The sequence below is a fragment of the Nansenia antarctica genome (genome assembly GCF_963989245.1).
Source record: "Nansenia antarctica genome assembly, chromosome: 8".
NCBI lineage: Eukaryota > Metazoa > Chordata > Actinopteri > Argentiniformes > Microstomatidae > Nansenia > Nansenia antarctica.
In genome coordinates this window covers 32,476,885-32,493,761 of record NC_137678.1, presented here as the reverse complement: position 1 = coordinate 32,493,761, position 16,877 = coordinate 32,476,885, and the positions used below count along the sequence as shown (strand labels likewise).

Here is a 16,877-nt window from a genome sequence, read left to right as displayed (position 1 = left end):
CACATGGATGAATGGGTCGGCAGAGCAGTCCCGACGAGTAATGTGTGAATAAGATGGAAACTGTAATGTGACTCACTGGTCGACTGGATTTGAAATGGTTGAATCTGCAGTTTGATGGACATTTCTCCATTGTAATCCCCTCTGCAGAACTAACATGACATGGTTTTGTCTTCTTAAAATATATGTGGAAATTCTTCCGTCCCTCAAATTCAACACGGACACTGAGTCACTGCCAGTGAGGCGCTGGCTTGCCTTGTTGTTTGCAGAGGTAGAATGTGTATTGTTGCGGGTGGCATTTGTTGCCTCGTAGTACGTTTCTCTAACGTCGCCTGTCAGAAATGCTGATGCCCTTTGGGTCCTTGTTGTTTTTGGGAGGCCAGTGACAGAATACAGCTCTCTGACCTTTTGGGTTGTATTCAGTATTCAGAAGTATTTTGGGGGCTTTTCAGACCATATTTACTCACCATTATGTCTGCATGCAACTGTCACTCTCCTTTGTCCATCATGAGGCGTTAGATGAGACTTCTGTTATGTTATAGTTATGTCTGTTATGCACTTGATGTCAATGGGTGGCATTGTTTTCAATGATGAATTTAAATGTGGAGCTAATGTTTAAATGATTCATGTATGGTCTTAAACCTATTAACCTCTAACTCTCTCTCTCTCTCTCTCTCTCTCTCTCTCTCTCTCTCTCTCTCTCTCTCTCTCTCACAGGTCTAAGTGGACAGCCCGCAGACATTGACAAAAGAAAAGAAACGTTCGGGCAGAACTTAATACCTCCTAAAAAGCCAAAAACATTTCTTCAATTAGTTTGGGAAGCATTACAAGATGTAACGCTCATTATTCTAGAAGTGGCAGCCATAGTTTCATTAGGCCTTTCTTTTTATAGACCTCCAGATGCCGAACGAGAGCGTAAGTACTTCTATTGACTTCATTTGACTGATATACTTTAGCTTACCATGTTTGTGGGTATTTATTAGGGATGCTCCGATCTGTATTTTTGGGGCCGATACCGATCACCGATTTTTTTCCTCAAGATCAACCGATACTGATACCGATTTTTTTTTAAATACATAACTGTAGGCCTACTGACTGGATAGCCTACATATTTTTTGCTTTTTAGACAAAAGTTTTGATCCATTAGGCACCAAGCAAACGCAGACCCATTTGTATGGCATAGTAAAGGTCTGGCCTATCACCCAGTTAGGGCCTGAAGCCCAAGTCAGTCGATATGGCTGTATAAAAGACATTATAAACGTGGCCTTCATGGTTTACATACTGTTACGTCCTCCTATGTTTTCTGTTCAGTTATCTGTCTTCCCCAGGAAAAAAAAGGGGAAAAAAAAACAAAAAGTCGGTTTTTGCGATCGGCCATTTTTGCCGATCACCGATCGAGTCATTTGGAGTGAAATCGGCCGATTTAAATCGGTGGCCGATAAATCGGAGCATCCCTAGTATTTATCTATATAAGTTTGTTAATCTCTGAGGTTCCTCGTCTCCCCGAGACTGCAGACGCAGTTCCTCTATGACGTGGTCATGAAATGGATCAATAACCCATTGGTTATTGATCCATTTCATGACCACGTCATAGAGGAACTGTGACTGCAGTCTCAGGGAGACGAGGAACCTCAGAGATTAACACACTGATATAGATAATTGTTTTATGATTGATTGTCATCGATGATGAAGTCTGTCATCAAGAATGTCTGAGCCCTTGTTGCTTAATTTTTATTCCTTCTAAAAGTTGTTAATTAGTTGACCTACCTAATCCTACCAGTGAGTAACGTCTCCCAGCTACAGCATGTTGTAGGTGTTAACAGAACAGAAATGGTTGATAAAAGTGTGTCAGCCAGACCCCTGAGTCTGTGGTTGTTTACTAACATGAAATGGGTGATGTTGATGAGTGATATTAACATCGACATGTGTTAATGTCTGTTCTCATATCCTTGTAAGAGAGGCATATGTAACGCTGCTTCCCATTTCTCCACCCTTCTCCTGAAGTATTCCGCTTCCACTTGTGTGACCTAACAGCATAGGATTTTTTTTTTTAAGCACAGACATCCTACACCATTCCCATTTGAATCCCATGCTGGGAAGTGGATGGGGCATACTTCCATAAAAGGGGTTGCGAAGTCGGACGCTGCATTAGTCTGATGATGGAGGGCTTATTAAGTGTGTTCGCCACCCGGCCAGTCCACTGTGTCCCTGTTGTAAATCTCCTGTGGTGTTTCTGGTGTTCAGACTGCGGCAAGGCAGCTGGAGGAGTGGAGGACGAGGGGGAGTCGGAGGCGGGCTGGATCGAGGGCGCGGCGATCCTCCTGTCCGTGGCCTGCGTGGTGCTAGTGACGGCGTTCAACGACTGGAGTAAAGAGAAGCAATTCCGCGGCTTACAAAGCCGGATCGAACAAGAGCAGAAGTTCACCGTCGTCCGAGGCGGCCAAGTCATCCAGATCCCCGTGGCGGAAATTGTCGTCGGGGACATTGCACAAATAAAATATGGTACGGAGAACGTCGACCGTTATCCATTAGCTGTCTGTAGCTGCAGGTGAACCGTAGAGCCGTATAGGTTGACCTTATAGGTGGGCTGTTACAATAAGAAGAAGGGGTGGCAGAGACGTTTTGGCTCCGTATGGTTAATAACAAAGCACTTTTTAATATAAAAAATCTGACTTCATTTCATTTAATCTAACACATTTAGATTGTTATTTGTAATACCCACATATACACTATCAGTGTTCAAATCAAGGATTCTCAGGGTGAACCAATCAGACCTCATGTTGTCAGTTTCAGAGTGACATGACAAGGTGTGAAACCCCAGGGATTGAACTTGGTTTGTCTGCCTTCCGAATCGCCTGAAAAGCTTAATTATGTTTTGTTATTTACTGTGCTCCCACCCCACCGCATCTGTGACTTCATCAAGGCGTCTTTGTCTCTCTGCGTCTCCAGGTGATCTCCTGCCCGCAGACGGTGTTCTCCTTCAAGGGAACGATCTCAAGATTGATGAGAGCTCTCTCACTGGAGAGTCCGACCACGTAAAGAAGACGCTAGTAAAAGATCCTATGCTGTTGTCAGGTAATAGCAGTAGCCGTCTTTGTCTCAGTGTATTCACACGGCCATGCTCACACGACTCAGATTCCCAGCATAAGAAATAGCATATCCACTTGATAATGAAATACATGGGGCCCTATTATGCACTTCTTAACTTGCCGTCTTAAGTCTTAATTAAGACGCACCGCCAGGTTAAGACCTACTGCCACCCTTATTATGCGCTTCATACGCGCTACTGCTATTATGCAGGTGTCGATAGGCGCCCACCAGTGTTGCCACAGTTACTTTGAAAAAGTATTCTGATTACTGATTACTGATTACTCCTTTAAAAAGTAATCTAGTTACTTTACTGATTACTTGATTTTAAAAGTAACTAAGTTAGATTACTAGTTACTTTTTTAGTTACTATTGGCAGCTGCCTAGGCACCCGACCCCCCCCCCCCCCCCCGCAACATAAAAATGAAAACTGGTTTTGCCAAAACTCACTTTATTTTAACAGTAACTTAAATTACATAATTAAACTTTAAACAATAACTTAAAACAACAAAATAAAGAGTCTTTCTTTGCTTCACCCAACATAAATACTTGTTTTTAAACAATAAAATAAATATAATCTTTATTTAACAGTAACTAGCAAGGAGTGGTTTCACAAAACCTAAAACCTACCCTGACCATTCAGGCTTTTACCACAGGACAATATTTTCTTGCCAGCACAGAGTGTACAACGAACATTTATGTTCTTGTCATCCTTTGCTGACACAAACTCAAAATAATCCTTATATTTCCAGCTATTTAACGCATATCTCTGTTCTCGCTCCATTCTTCTGTTTACACTGTGCAATCAGCGTGGTGATACACGTGAGCGATTCTGCTGCAACCTCGTGTTGAAAACGTGAGCACTGACGTCACTCCCCAAGACACGAGAAAAGCAAACAAATGTTTGTTTACTATCGAACATTACAAAGAAATACTGCATTTAGCCTAAGTTATGAGGTAGTAACGCAATAGTAACGCACAGTCACTTGAATAAGTAACTTTAATCCGATTACTGATTTGGAAATAGTATCGCGTTAGAATACTCGTTACTGAAAAAAGTATTCAGATTAGAGTAACGCGTTACTTAGTAACGCGTTACCGGCATCACTGGCGCCCACACATAAGACGTAAAACTCCCGTGCATATATTACTCATTGTGGGAGTGTTCATATGTTAATGAAGTGCACTAGGCGCCCCTGCTATTATGCGATCTGACTTTGCTCCTAGCGCTAAGAAGTGGTTTGAAAAGTTCTTAAGTTTAGACTTCATGCACGTTTTGAAACACGAGCGCGCCTCCGCGGTTTGCGCATGCATGTGGGCACACATGAACACGCACGTGGCTCCACGGCAAGACGTCAATTACGGTCACAGTATAAATGCCACCACTGGCAAATGTTAAGCCAGAGAGAGAGAACAATGGAATATATCCTAGGAAGGAATTATGATAGACGAAGACGGCGCGCCGAGCGCATAATATACCGGCAACGACTTTGTTAGCTCGGGCCAAATCTCAAATCAATCCTGGATTCGTGATCTAAGCATTTTAGCGCTTTCAATTGGTGATCCAACTGTTAATAATGCTATAATATATTGCAATTACAATTATATTATAGCCTATTATTAAAATATGTATAATATAGCCTATATATATATATTCTTTTATTCTGTTTACAGAGCAGCAATGCTTGTATGAGCTGCGCTTCACCCGTCAGGCAGTAACTGACATATGTCGTTTGGTCAGCAATGACCTCATGCACGAGCTTGTTACTTTCTTCTGCAGAGAAGCGCGCTGACCTCCTTCTTAGGACTTCCATAATAGCATAGCGCTAAAGACTCAACGCAGCCGGTTCTTAAAGGGAATGGCACCTGGCACGCTGATTGGGTTGATTGAGAAGACGCCCAAAACACACCCATGACTAATTTCTTTGCTTAGCGCCGGGTTTTAGGCGCCCACTACCGCACGCATAATAGCAAAGTGGCCTTGACCACGCCTCCACGTCTTAAGTTTAGATCTACCGCCTCGTCTTATTGCTTAAGACTTATGAAGTGCATAATAGGGCCCATGATGTCATGGGGAACATTAGCCCAGTACATTTTTTTTACTCTTTAAAAAAAAAAAAAAATGCTTTTGGAAAGCGATATTCAGTGAATGACTGAAATGTCATCAACCAGTCATTACAGCAGTACTTTAGAGACTAGTGTAAAAATAAATAATAAATCATTGTTTTATTGCCATGCAATCAACTTGTCAGTCAATTGTTGGAATTTGGTATTTTATGCTCTAGGCAAGGGGTCAGCCATGCTCTGTATATCTACGACTTGACGATTCAGATTCATATCTAGGACTTTTACGACTGAGCAGTGCTCTACGCAGACCTCAGCTCTCCTGACTCGGCCCATGTTCTGCTGAGGAGGGGCCTGCTTGTTTTGTCTCTAATCCTGTTTTATGAAAGCAAGTTGATCCTTTGATAAAAAATCTCCAAGGAGCATGGGGGATTTAAAACGCTGCTTTGCCTCTCCCAGACTCTCTGTGGGCACACCTCCAAGAGAGAGACAGAGCCTGGTGTCTGTCTTTCCCCACCATAGCTGTATCCTCTCCCCAGCTCAGCTCAGATTAGCTCCTCTGTTCTCATTTAGTCCCTCAAGAAGCATGAGGGAGAGGAGCGGTCTCTAATTAACACAGGCGTGGGGGGAGCTCTTAATGAGCACACTCTCTCTTTATTCACTTCTCTCTCTCTCTCTGTCTCTCTGTCTCCCCTCTCTCTCTCTCTCTCTCTCTCTCTCTCTCTCTCTCTCTCTCTCTCTCTCTCTCTGTCTCTCTGTCTCCCCTCTCTCTCTCCTCTCTCTCTCCTCTCTCTCTCTCTCTCTCTCTCTCCCTCTCTCTCTCAACAAACAGTCTCTCAGCTTCTCGTGTGGAGAAAGCGGTGGGCAATTTAGCTGTTGAGAAAGCCTGTTGTGGCCCTCTCGTGTTTCCAATAAATTCACTGAGGCGCACAATTGGCTTTTGATTAAAGGGCTTAGCGAATGTGTTTGTGGTGTTATCCAAGACCAGGATTTGTCTCTTCTGAGTTGCAAAGACTTTTTTTAATACAATACTCATTACAAATGTTAGAGCCTTCTCTGTATACTTGTTCGGTTGTTTTTAGTAGAGCATACAGTGCCTGGAGTCTAGTTCTTTGTGTGTGAGAGCATAGGCTCTTGGATCATCGTCCAGCAGTGCCGTAAACACCAGTGTTCTATCACAACCGACTTGAGCCAGATTCAGTAACAGAACTGGGCGGGGAGGGAGGGAAGGGAAACATTGGCATACATAGCATTAGCTAAGTAATTGAAAGGGAAACACTGTTAGCATTATTCCAGAGGTCTGGATAGCCGTACCTCATCCACCCTTGGTCTTCTGTCCGCAGGCACCCACGTCATGGAGGGCTCAGGGAAAATGCTGGTCACCGCCGTGGGAGTCAACTCTCAAACTGGAATAATCTTCACTTTACTGGGGAGCGAGGATGAGGACGACAACGAGGAGGACAAGGAGGAGAAGAAGAAGGAAAAGGAGATGAAGAAGAAGGAAAAGAAAAGTATGTCAGCAGCATTTTTTCTTCCCTAGCGGTGATTCACAGGGCGAGCGGCAATGTACACTTTTATTCCGGCGGACGCTGTTGTGTGTTTTCTGCCTCCCAGAGTGTCGTGAATAAACGCCCAGTTCACCCAGCAGCCTTTTGTGTTTGTAAATGCAGTTTGTCCGGCGAAAGAAGGGAAACAGTCAGGTAGAGTAGAGAATCAGTGTATTGGCTGTATACCACAGCAGCAGCAGCAGCAGCAGAAACAGCAGCAGCAAGCGCAGTCATACCAGCACCAAGGAGAGAGGTTTGGTTAGAGAGCTAAGCTAGGGAAGGACTCGTACGACAGGGCTCAGTGGTTGTTGTACTTGGAAGAGCTAAGTCAATGTGAAGAGGGTTTTTTGAGTGTGCGTTCGTTGCACTGGTTAATGCTGTGGTGTGACATTCAACAGCCTTGTAAACTGTAATCTCACACTCCACCACTCACTACTGAAGTGGAGGTGTTTTGTACTAATGTTGAACCCAGTTGCTAATATGTGACAGCAGCTGGTTAAAGCAGAAATCAAGTCGGCAACCAATCAAAATGACTTTTATTATGAAAAATCTAAATAATTGAAACAGTTGAAAATCAATGACACACTCAATCAAGTAAAAATATTGCAATGCGATGGATTCGGTGAGTACCTAGATAACTATAACACGACTTTACATTGTTAGCAGGCTCACAAAACAAGCTCTGTTAGTTGACTAGCGAGTGTGTCATTGATTTTCAACAACGTTGACATTTATTTATTTATTTTTCTGAATAAAAGTCTGAACATTTGGTCGGTTGCCGACAGCTGTGTGGGTGATGGCTGTCTATGCAAGACAACTGAGTTATGTTTTTTGATGCCCAAAGGGGGGTGGGCGTGTGTGTGTGGGGGGGGGGGGGCAGGCGGGTGACAGGATGTCATTTATGGCATTAGACTTGACTGTGTGTGATTGTGTGTATCGGGGGAGGCTACAGTGTGGCTATAAACCCGCTCACTGCTTGGCAAGAGTCAATTTTCATGTCATCGTGCAGAACTGTCTCTCATCGGTTTGTCGACTCATAAATATTCCACAGCCTCTCTCAGGTTATCAAATCAAAGAGGGGGAATTTACATAATTAGGAATAATGTTACGGCAGTGGTGAGAAATTGCACACCAATAAGTTCCCGTCACTGACCATATTCCTCTTTCTCCCAATGTCGCTTTTTCTCCACAGACAAAAAGCAAGATGGATCCGTTGAGAACCGCAAGAAAGGTGAGTGTTGAGAGAGCTGTGCGTCTAATTGGCTTAGCCGCACTCCCGCCCTGGCTACCTAGATCCGTTTATGATCAGATTAATGGCATCCCCCTTAACCCGTTTAACAGTGTGGGATCTTAGTTAAAGCCACGCGTTAGATACACACACACACACACACACACACACAGCTCTGGTGATTAGCTAGTGGCCCCGGCGCTGCTGTTGTCTGACTAGCGGCCCCTGCGTGTCCCTGTGCCACTACATCTCCCTCCTCCCCATCTGTGTGTGCCAGTGCGTGCCCATGGCCTCTGTCCATCCATCGTGCTGTCTGGGCCGGCGTGTTCCCTTCCCCATCCTCTCCCCTGGCACATCCCCGCGCTGCGGTGGCAGGTGCTGCTGAATCCAGTTATGACGATTAGTGATGAGGGAGATTAAAGCCCTGTAGCAATCCTGGGGGAAGAGCATCTGCTTTTCTCCCCCCCCTCTCTCTCTCTCTCTCTCTCTCTCTCTCCTCTCTCTCTCTCTCGCTCTCTCTCTCTCTCGCTCTCTCTCTCTTTCTTTCTCTCTCTCTTTCTCTCTCTCTTTCTCTCTCTCTTTCTCTCTCTCTCCCTCTCTCTCTCTCTCTCTCTCTCTCTCTCTCTCTCTCGCTCGCTCTCTCTCTCTTACTTCCCCTCATGACCTCCCATCTGAGCTGCACATGATACTCACACACACACACGCAACCCTCCTCGGCTCAGACATAACGAGGCTGTTTCACTGACATCCAACCGCTCTAGACCCCCTACGCTCGGCGGCGGCCATGTGTTCTGTCTGCCCGCCCCGGCACGGCGAGCGTGCGGGCGTGGGCCTGGTGGTGGTGAGACTGAGGTTCTGGCGGGAGTCCCTGGTGCCCAGATCCTCTCTCTGTCAGGACTGAGCAGTAATCCCTCAGACTGGGATTACAGCCTGTGTAAAATTCAGAACACTGCACGGCCCGGCGGCATAGCAACGCCCACACCCGTCCCTACTACACACACACACACACACACACACACACACACTGTTGGTCCTCCCCGATCCTATGCTCCCTACAATCGTAGTAAACAAAATAGACACCACCACGAGAGGGATGAGTAGTCTGTTCCCCCCCATGAGAGAAAAGAGGAGTAGTGCGCACTCCCAAGCAGAGGAGAGGGAGAGGGAGAGGGAGAGGGAGAGGGAGAGGGCGTGGGCCTCACTGCAGCAGCAGCCTCCCTGGCAGGCCAGAGAGAGATAATGATTTTATCATCGGGGAGTGATGGGTTAGAGATCAGCACCACTGGCTGGCCTGCTGCGGCTTTGCGTCTCCTAGGTTACTTGGTCAGATGAGTCAATGTGACAGCCCGGAAGAGAGGAGAGGAGAGGAGAGGGGGAGGATATATGGATTGAGGGAGGGAGGGGGGGAGCTTTAGAGGAATTTCAATGGTGTCTGCCCTGTTACTGTAAAAAAACAAAAAGCAAGATACCACAGCTCTTATGGCTGCTAACCCACTGAGTGGGAATACAGTAATTAGATTCCTACCTTACCTAATTACATTTTGGACCTGAGTCAGAACAGAGCCGTAATTACACTGACATTTTACCCAAGTCCCCCCGCTAAAGCGCTCTTTGCTGGATCCAGACAGACATAAAAAGGTCTGCTAAAAATATTGTACCCTCTCAGGTCCCCTTGAAAACCACTTCTTATTGGATTTAAACAGAAGGGACTAGGGAGAGACCCTTCAACGTGTCTGTGTAGCTTATGTTGGCTTGCAGTTGCAACAACAACTAGACCTTTTAACACAAGTGCAGGAAGGGACAAACCCGAGTTGGCAGTGCATCTTAACTGAGTCAGGCCAGTCTGAATGTAACACGTTTGAACATCTGTAATGTTACTTTTCCTGTATAATAATAAATAAATTAAATTAAATATGGTGAGTGTGTGTGTGTGTGTGTGTGTGTGTGTGTGTGTATGTTAGTTTAATGTCTCCTCTCCCCACCCTCCAGCTAAAGCCCAAGACGGAGCTGCAATGGAGATGCAGCCGCTCAACAGTGACGAAGGAGCCGAAAAGAAGAAATCCAACTTGCCAAAGAAAGAGAAGTCCGTTCTTCAGGGGAAGCTAACCAAACTAGCGGTCCAGATTGGCAAAGCAGGTCAGTGAAGTTGCTAGCAGCGTTTGTAATTCCTTATAATTCCTCTCAGAGAGAGAGAGAAAGAGAGAGAGAGAAATATGTTCTTATTCGGTTGTTAAGTCTGACGTCAAATGTGACGTTTAGCAATTTCCGGGTCCAAACCAGAAATTCCCTGCACCAGAGTACCAGTGTACTACAGCAGTAGAATGACAGTTCAATTGTTTTTTAGACTGGGATCTATTCATACAACAAGGGGCACAGCCCTTTCCCGTTTTCCCCATATTGTCAGGGTCTTTGAGGTTCGGAAAAGCGCTATACAAATATAATGAATTATTATTGTTACTGAGGCATTTCGAAGAGAGCGCCTCAGCCAACTTTGGACCCGGAAACACGTCACGACTTAACAACCGAATATCCAATTGTGGATTAAAAAAAAAAAGTATTTGTAAAAAAATACTATATAAAATAGTATTTTTCCAATGTTTCTCTTGTCTGGTGGTTAATGATTCTCTGTCTGTCTGTCTCCAGGCCTGGTGATGTCAGCGATCACGGTCATCATCCTGGTGGTCCTCTTTGTGGTGGACACCTTCTGGGTCCAGGGTCTGCCCTGGGTCAAGGACTGCACTCCCATCTACATCCAGTTCTTCGTCAAGTTCTTCATCATCGGTGTCACTGTGCTGGTGGTGGCCGTGCCTGAAGGTCTCCCCCTGGCCGTCACCATCTCCCTGGCTTACTCTGTCAAAGTAGGTTCAACCTCCTCCATCACTGCTGACTGCTTCCAGCCAGCCCCTCAGCCTGTTAAAGCTAGACCAAGCCTAGGCTAATCCTACATGATCCCCTAAAGCCAGATCCCTCTACTTGAGTTGTTGGCCAAGACACAAGCCTCTCTCCCATTAGCGAGCCATTACCAGTCTGGGAACACCTGTGTCTTGTGAGTTCATTAAGGTTCACTCACATTGTTTCACCCATTGTTTTAATCCAGTGGATTTGTTGTTTTCCATTATCATATATTATTATTGTATTCAATAGCAGACAGATGGGAAAAAAAAACGTGTTTTAAAACGACCTCAGACTTTTTTTTAGTAGCCCGCCTTTCGATAGCTATGATGCAGATGCACCAAAATGATGATTGTTTGGGACGATATGCGTTTGGATTGACACATGGCTTGACTATGCCATGGATATGCGCATGGATTGACTAGAAATACACATGATAAAGTATAAGTCCCCTTTAAGTACCAGAGGCGTGAAGACTGCTGTTCTCTTTGCAATGGTTGATATAATAATGGTTAAACCGTCATGTTCTATTTTTAGGCATTTCCCTTTGCTAATACTAATTCAGTGACCTTTCATGATGTTCTCTGTATCCCCCCCGCCACACACACACTCTTCCACACACACACACACACACACACACACACACACACACTCTTCCACACACACACCCTCTTCCACACACACACACACACACACACACGCACTCTTCCACACACACACACACACACACACACACACACACACACACACACACACACACTCTCTTCCACACACACACACACACACACTTCCACAGAAAATGATGAAGGACAACAACCTGGTCCGTCACCTGGATGCCTGCGAGACCATGGGCAACGCCACGGCCATCTGCTCCGACAAGACTGGAACTCTGACCATGAACCGGATGAAGGTGGTGGAAGCCTTCCTCGCCGACAAGCACTACAGGAAGATCCCCGAGCCAGAGCTCATCCCCGCCAGGATCATGGACGTCCTCATCGTGGGCATCGGGGTCAACTGCGCCTACACTACCAAGATTATGGTAAGAGGCTACAAGCATGGCTTTACTATGTGTGTGTCTGTGTCCATATTACCTGACAAGGACCTACTTGGTTGAAACGTTGCAACAGACTACATTTGAACACTGAACCTTGGAGTCCTATTGAACATTTTAATTTTATTTTACATTTAGTTTGTTGCCAAGGCTGCCTTGAAGGTAGAATCAGGGGCTTGTCATTTGGGGGGATTTATGCACTTAGGTTGGACATGTATTTGAATGTGGTGAAATTTTTAAAATAAACTGTTGAAAAAATAAACAGTTTCAAAAATGAAAATTAATGAATTGTTTTGGTTCTAAATAACGAATTGAAAAGAAAGCTATAACTGCAGCGGCTTAACTGACGTTTTCTTTCTCCATCTCCAGTCTCCCGAGAAGGAGGGTGGCCTGCCGCGTCAGGTGGGGAACAAAACTGAATGTGCCTTGCTGGGGTTCGCCAACGACTTGAAAAGAGACTACCAGGCGATTCGTAACGAGATCCCAGAGGAGAAGCTCTACAAGGTGTACACGTTCAACTCTGTCAGGAAATCCATGAGCACAGTGCTGAAGAACGCTGACGGAAGCTACCGGATGTTCAGCAAAGGAGCCTCTGAGATTCTCCTCAAGAAGTAGGTTTGATTTTTCCAGCTCCTGTTTGAAACCGGTTTCAACCTGCCTCTCCAACCATCAACCGTATACCTTGGTGAATTTGTTGTATTACTGCACAGCTGTTGACGCATTAGGATGTGAATAATTAAGAGAACGTAATGACCGGAATCGCATGCACTTTGGAAAGTACTAAGCACTTCTCACTTTTTAAATCTTCAAATAGGTTTCTTGCCTGGTGGCCAGTGAGTTGTGCAAAGAACTGTGTGTGTGTGACTGGCAGCTAAGGCGCTAAGCAGTTCAGATTCATCCCATCAAGCCGCTTAACTTTGCGTCTTAAAATCAGGCAGAGAGACTTGAGCTGGTGGCAAATTGCAGCCTCTTAATTCTGAGCCTCTTACTACACAACACTCAGTTTAACCCTCAGAGGAACACAGTCCCCATGGCCTCCCTGCTGTCTCACCAGTGGCTCTTCTTTTCTCTCTCTCTCTCTCTCTTTCTGCCCCATCTCCCTCCTTCCTTCCACTCCCTCTGTTTTCTGTCCTACTCTCTCTCTCTCTTTCTGCCCCATCTCCCTCCTTCCACCCCCTCTGTTTTCTGTCCCACTCTCTCTCTCTCTCTTCTTTCTGCCCCATCTCCCTCCTTCCACCCCCTCTGTTTTCTGTCCCACTCTCTCTCTCTCTCTCTTTCTGCCCCATCCCTCTCTACATCTCCCTCCTTCCTCCCCCTCTGTTTTCTGTCCCACTCTCTCTCTCTTTCTGCTCCATCCCTCTACATCTCCCTCCTTCCACCCCCTCTGTTTTCTCTCTCTCTCTCTCTCTCTCTCTCTCTCTCTCTCTCTCTCTCTCTCTCTCTCTCTCTCTCTCTCTCTCTCTCTCTCTCTTTCTGCTCTCTTCTCTTCCTTTCTCTGTTCATCCTCCTCCTCCCCTCCTCCTGTCAGGTGCTATAACATCCTGACGGTAACCGGGGAGACCAAGGTGTTCCGGCCGCGGGACAGAGACGACATGGTGAAGAAGGTGATCGAGCCCATGGCCTCGGAGGGCCTGCGCACCATCTGCCTGGCCTACAGGGACTTCCCTGTCTCGGAGGGCGAACCTGACTGGGACAACGAGAACGACATCCTCAGCGGCCTCACCTGCGTGTGCGTGGTGGGCATCGAGGACCCCGTCAGACCAGAGGTCAGTACCGGGCCTTGTCTCGCTTGCCAACACTCATCTGGCTCTCGATCGCTGCTGTGGAAAGACACTAGCATGGCCTACAGGGACTCCCCCGCCCCCTCTCCCGCCCCCACCCTCTTGTTGCTGCAATGTCCAGGAACTGAAGCCTAAGAATGTTACTGTCTTATACTTGGGGTACAATGGGATGTTACTGTCTTAGTTAGAATGTTACTGTCTTATACTTGGGGTACAATGGGATGTAAACATTAAACTTGAAACTTGCATGGACCACCCAAGCAGAAGCCAACACCCAAGCACACACTCATGGTCAGAATAGACGGGCAACAATTCTGATTCTAGTATTGGTTTATAATCATTGCCTAGTTAAGAGTTTCAAGTCTGTCTGAGTCTTTCCTGGTTAGTCACATGGTTTTCCCCTCCCCCTCCCCCCCAGGTCCCAGAGGCCATCAGGAGGTGTCAGCGCGCCGGCATCACCGTACGCATGGTCACCGGGGACAACATCAACACAGCCCGTGCCATCGCCACCAAGTGCGGCATCCTGCTGCCCGGCGACGACTTCCTGTGCATGGAGGGCAAGGAGTTCAACCGACGGATACGCAACGAGAAGGGAGAGGTGGGGTAGCAGCTACGACCGCCACGCCCAAAACCCACCTGTTACACTCCATCCTCAGATAAGGTAACGGGATCACGACATGACCGATCTCTTCTGTTTTTTTATTTGATTTTTTTTTTAGATTGAACAAGAACGCATTGATAAGATCTGGCCCAAACTCAGAGTCCTCGCCAGATCCTCCCCTACCGACAAGCACACATTAGTCAAAGGTACTTCATTTTTTATGCTCTTACCCGGTGACGAAATCGCGAATGTATTTATATGTATTTGCAGTGTTCGAACTGTTCGTTTTTGAATGTCTTAATGACATAATGGTTTCTCTTCTCTACACAGGCATCATGGACAGCACCGTTCTCGAACTAAGGCAGGTAGTGGCAGTGACGGGAGACGGGACCAACGACGGGCCTGCCTTAAAGAAAGCCGACGTCGGGTTCGCCATGGTAAGCTCTCTGGCACAGTCCTGCTGCCAGTAGACTGAACATTGAACATATGATTTATCACGGTCAACAGATTTGATATTGTCAGTAGAGTTGAAGTGTCAAGTCAATTCATGAGGCTCTGTGAATGTTTAGAAGGCTATGCAAGGCGTGATGCCCGCTAGAGCATGGCCAACATGTATGGAGATTTTATGTGAACATAAAATGAATGAATTTGCCCTCCCAGTCTATCTATGATGAGGGTTTGATGCCCCTGCATGCGTGAAAGGAACTGGGGCTGTCAGGACTGAGGCGGTGCTTTGAGGATGAGCTTTGAACTACTTGTGTGTTACAACCCCGCTCGTTAGGGGGAACGGGAAGCAACATAGAACCTAGATGGATACGGTAAAATAAAGTTATTCATTTTCAAGGAACGTAGGTTTGTCTTCTTCACAGGGTAACAAGGTAAACACACGAGGCACAAAAAACTACAGAGGGAAAAGGTTCTGTGCTGCTAAACAGAAAGCGGATAAAACGAGCTATGATCTTTAAATAACCGAAACCAAAATGAAAATAAAACCCACACTGTCGAATTTCAGCAGTCAAAACGTATTGAAAATACATCCACCCCTGCTCCTAGTGTAACTAAACAAAAAGGTACTTCTAAGTGTGCAGGGATTAAAGTTCTCCGTCGCTACGACGGATTTCCGTCAATTTTTTCCAAGTCGCGACGGATTTCCAATTGGCTACATATCCAGTGTACTAGAACCACTCTACTACGGAGTGTTTGTCCGTGAATAACACCGGCTATGCCCCGGGGTAGAAACACAAGACTATGGCTGGATAAGGTCTACAGGTCTCCACGGTCATTTTAAGCCGTCAACCAGCCCGCTACGACCACGGGAAGTCATGTTAAAAGTGAAGTTACTTCTGTTAAACTGGCGCTAAGCTAACATCGCTAGTCGCTAACTCCCTCCTGGCCTTAAAGAGACAAGCGCCCTTTTCTCATCTCAATCTCAAAGAGCTTCATTAGCTCACCACATCTACACATTTGGTCCCACACACTCCAGATTTGAACCCAAGGTTCTACCCAGGGTTAGTTACCCCTGGTAGAAAGCCCTTTGCTCTCAGACCTTCAGAACCCATTGAAAGTAGTGGAGGTACTCCAGAAGTCCAAATGCATCTCTAACCCTAGGAAACCCTAGGAAGCCCTAACCCTAATGGCATGAAAATGCAACATGTTGTACTCCCTGTACCCCTGTACGTGTGAGAACATGTCTTTTTACACTAGGCACTTCACATCAAGCATTAGAGCTCCCTACAGGTTCCCGCTAGCTCGCGTGCAAGGCCTCCCAGGAATGGCCTAGGACTCTGAAAGTTGATTTGGTACAATGTAGGGATACAATCAAGGAGTGTGTAGAGTTTGGTGACTGTGACTCTTTCCATGCCCGTTCCCTGGGCCCAAACGTACGCCAGCAGCAGCCACCCACTTTAATGAAGGCTTTTCCGGCCTAGTGGTTAAAGGAAGGTTAAAGGACTTTAGCTCAGCAACCACAAGTGCCACAGACACGGTTCAGATATTTTACGAATCGGCTCGGCCCCACCGACAGGCCACACCCACTTTCATACAAGCCACTCCCCCTAATTGTCTAAGCCACACCCATTATCTGATTATTTGTATGTCAGAGTCAACCCTTGCAATAAGTATCAATTTTATTTCATGAATTGAAAACAGCATTGATATCACATAAATCAGAATCAGAATCAGAAGACTTTTATTGCCATGACATGTAAACATGTTAGGAATTTGGTTTGGAACAATGGAGCACGGTTTACAGCAGGACAGGTGCAAGACAGGACAAGACAGTGCAAACCAACATCGAAGTGCAAGAGTCATAATTAATATAAATATAAAGTGCAGAGATCAAGTGTTCAAGTGTTCCTATCCAGACAGTCCAGTGGGGGTGGAGGGAGGGTAGATAGATAGATAGGGGGTCAGGTCAGGGGGGGGGGGGGCAGCGGCATTTAGGAGCCGGATGGCTGTGGGGAAAAAGCTGTTTGTATGTCGGGCCTTCACAGTTTTTAGGGACCGCACCCTCCTGCCTGAGGGGAGCGGGGCGAAGAGACCGTGTCCTGGGTGTGCGGGGTCAGCCATGATCTTCCTGGCCCTCCCCAAAGCCCTACTTTTAAACAGGGCCTCAAGGGGGGGCAAAGGG

At 46.3% G+C, this 16,877-nt stretch overlaps 1 protein-coding gene across 2 annotated transcripts in view; it reads left to right on the top strand.

Annotated features, from left to right (window-relative positions):
* atp2b1a (ATPase plasma membrane Ca2+ transporting 1a) overlaps positions 1-16,877 on the top strand; it is a 41,230-nt gene that overhangs the window by 13,090 nt on the left and 11,263 nt on the right. For both annotated transcript variants that reach the window (XM_080538683.1, XM_080538684.1), the window contains exons 3-15: positions 715-912; positions 2,242-2,499; positions 2,947-3,072; positions 6,492-6,659; positions 7,888-7,926; positions 9,913-10,059; positions 10,567-10,781; positions 11,612-11,854; positions 12,236-12,477; positions 13,395-13,632; positions 14,066-14,245; positions 14,367-14,454; positions 14,579-14,685. In XM_080538683.1, coding sequence (XP_080394809.1) covers positions 715-912; positions 2,242-2,499; positions 2,947-3,072; positions 6,492-6,659; positions 7,888-7,926; positions 9,913-10,059; positions 10,567-10,781; positions 11,612-11,854; positions 12,236-12,477; positions 13,395-13,632; positions 14,066-14,245; positions 14,367-14,454; positions 14,579-14,685 — 2,249 coding nt within the window. The remainder of the gene's footprint in view (positions 1-714; positions 913-2,241; positions 2,500-2,946; positions 3,073-6,491; positions 6,660-7,887; positions 7,927-9,912; positions 10,060-10,566; positions 10,782-11,611; positions 11,855-12,235; positions 12,478-13,394; positions 13,633-14,065; positions 14,246-14,366; positions 14,455-14,578; positions 14,686-16,877) is intronic.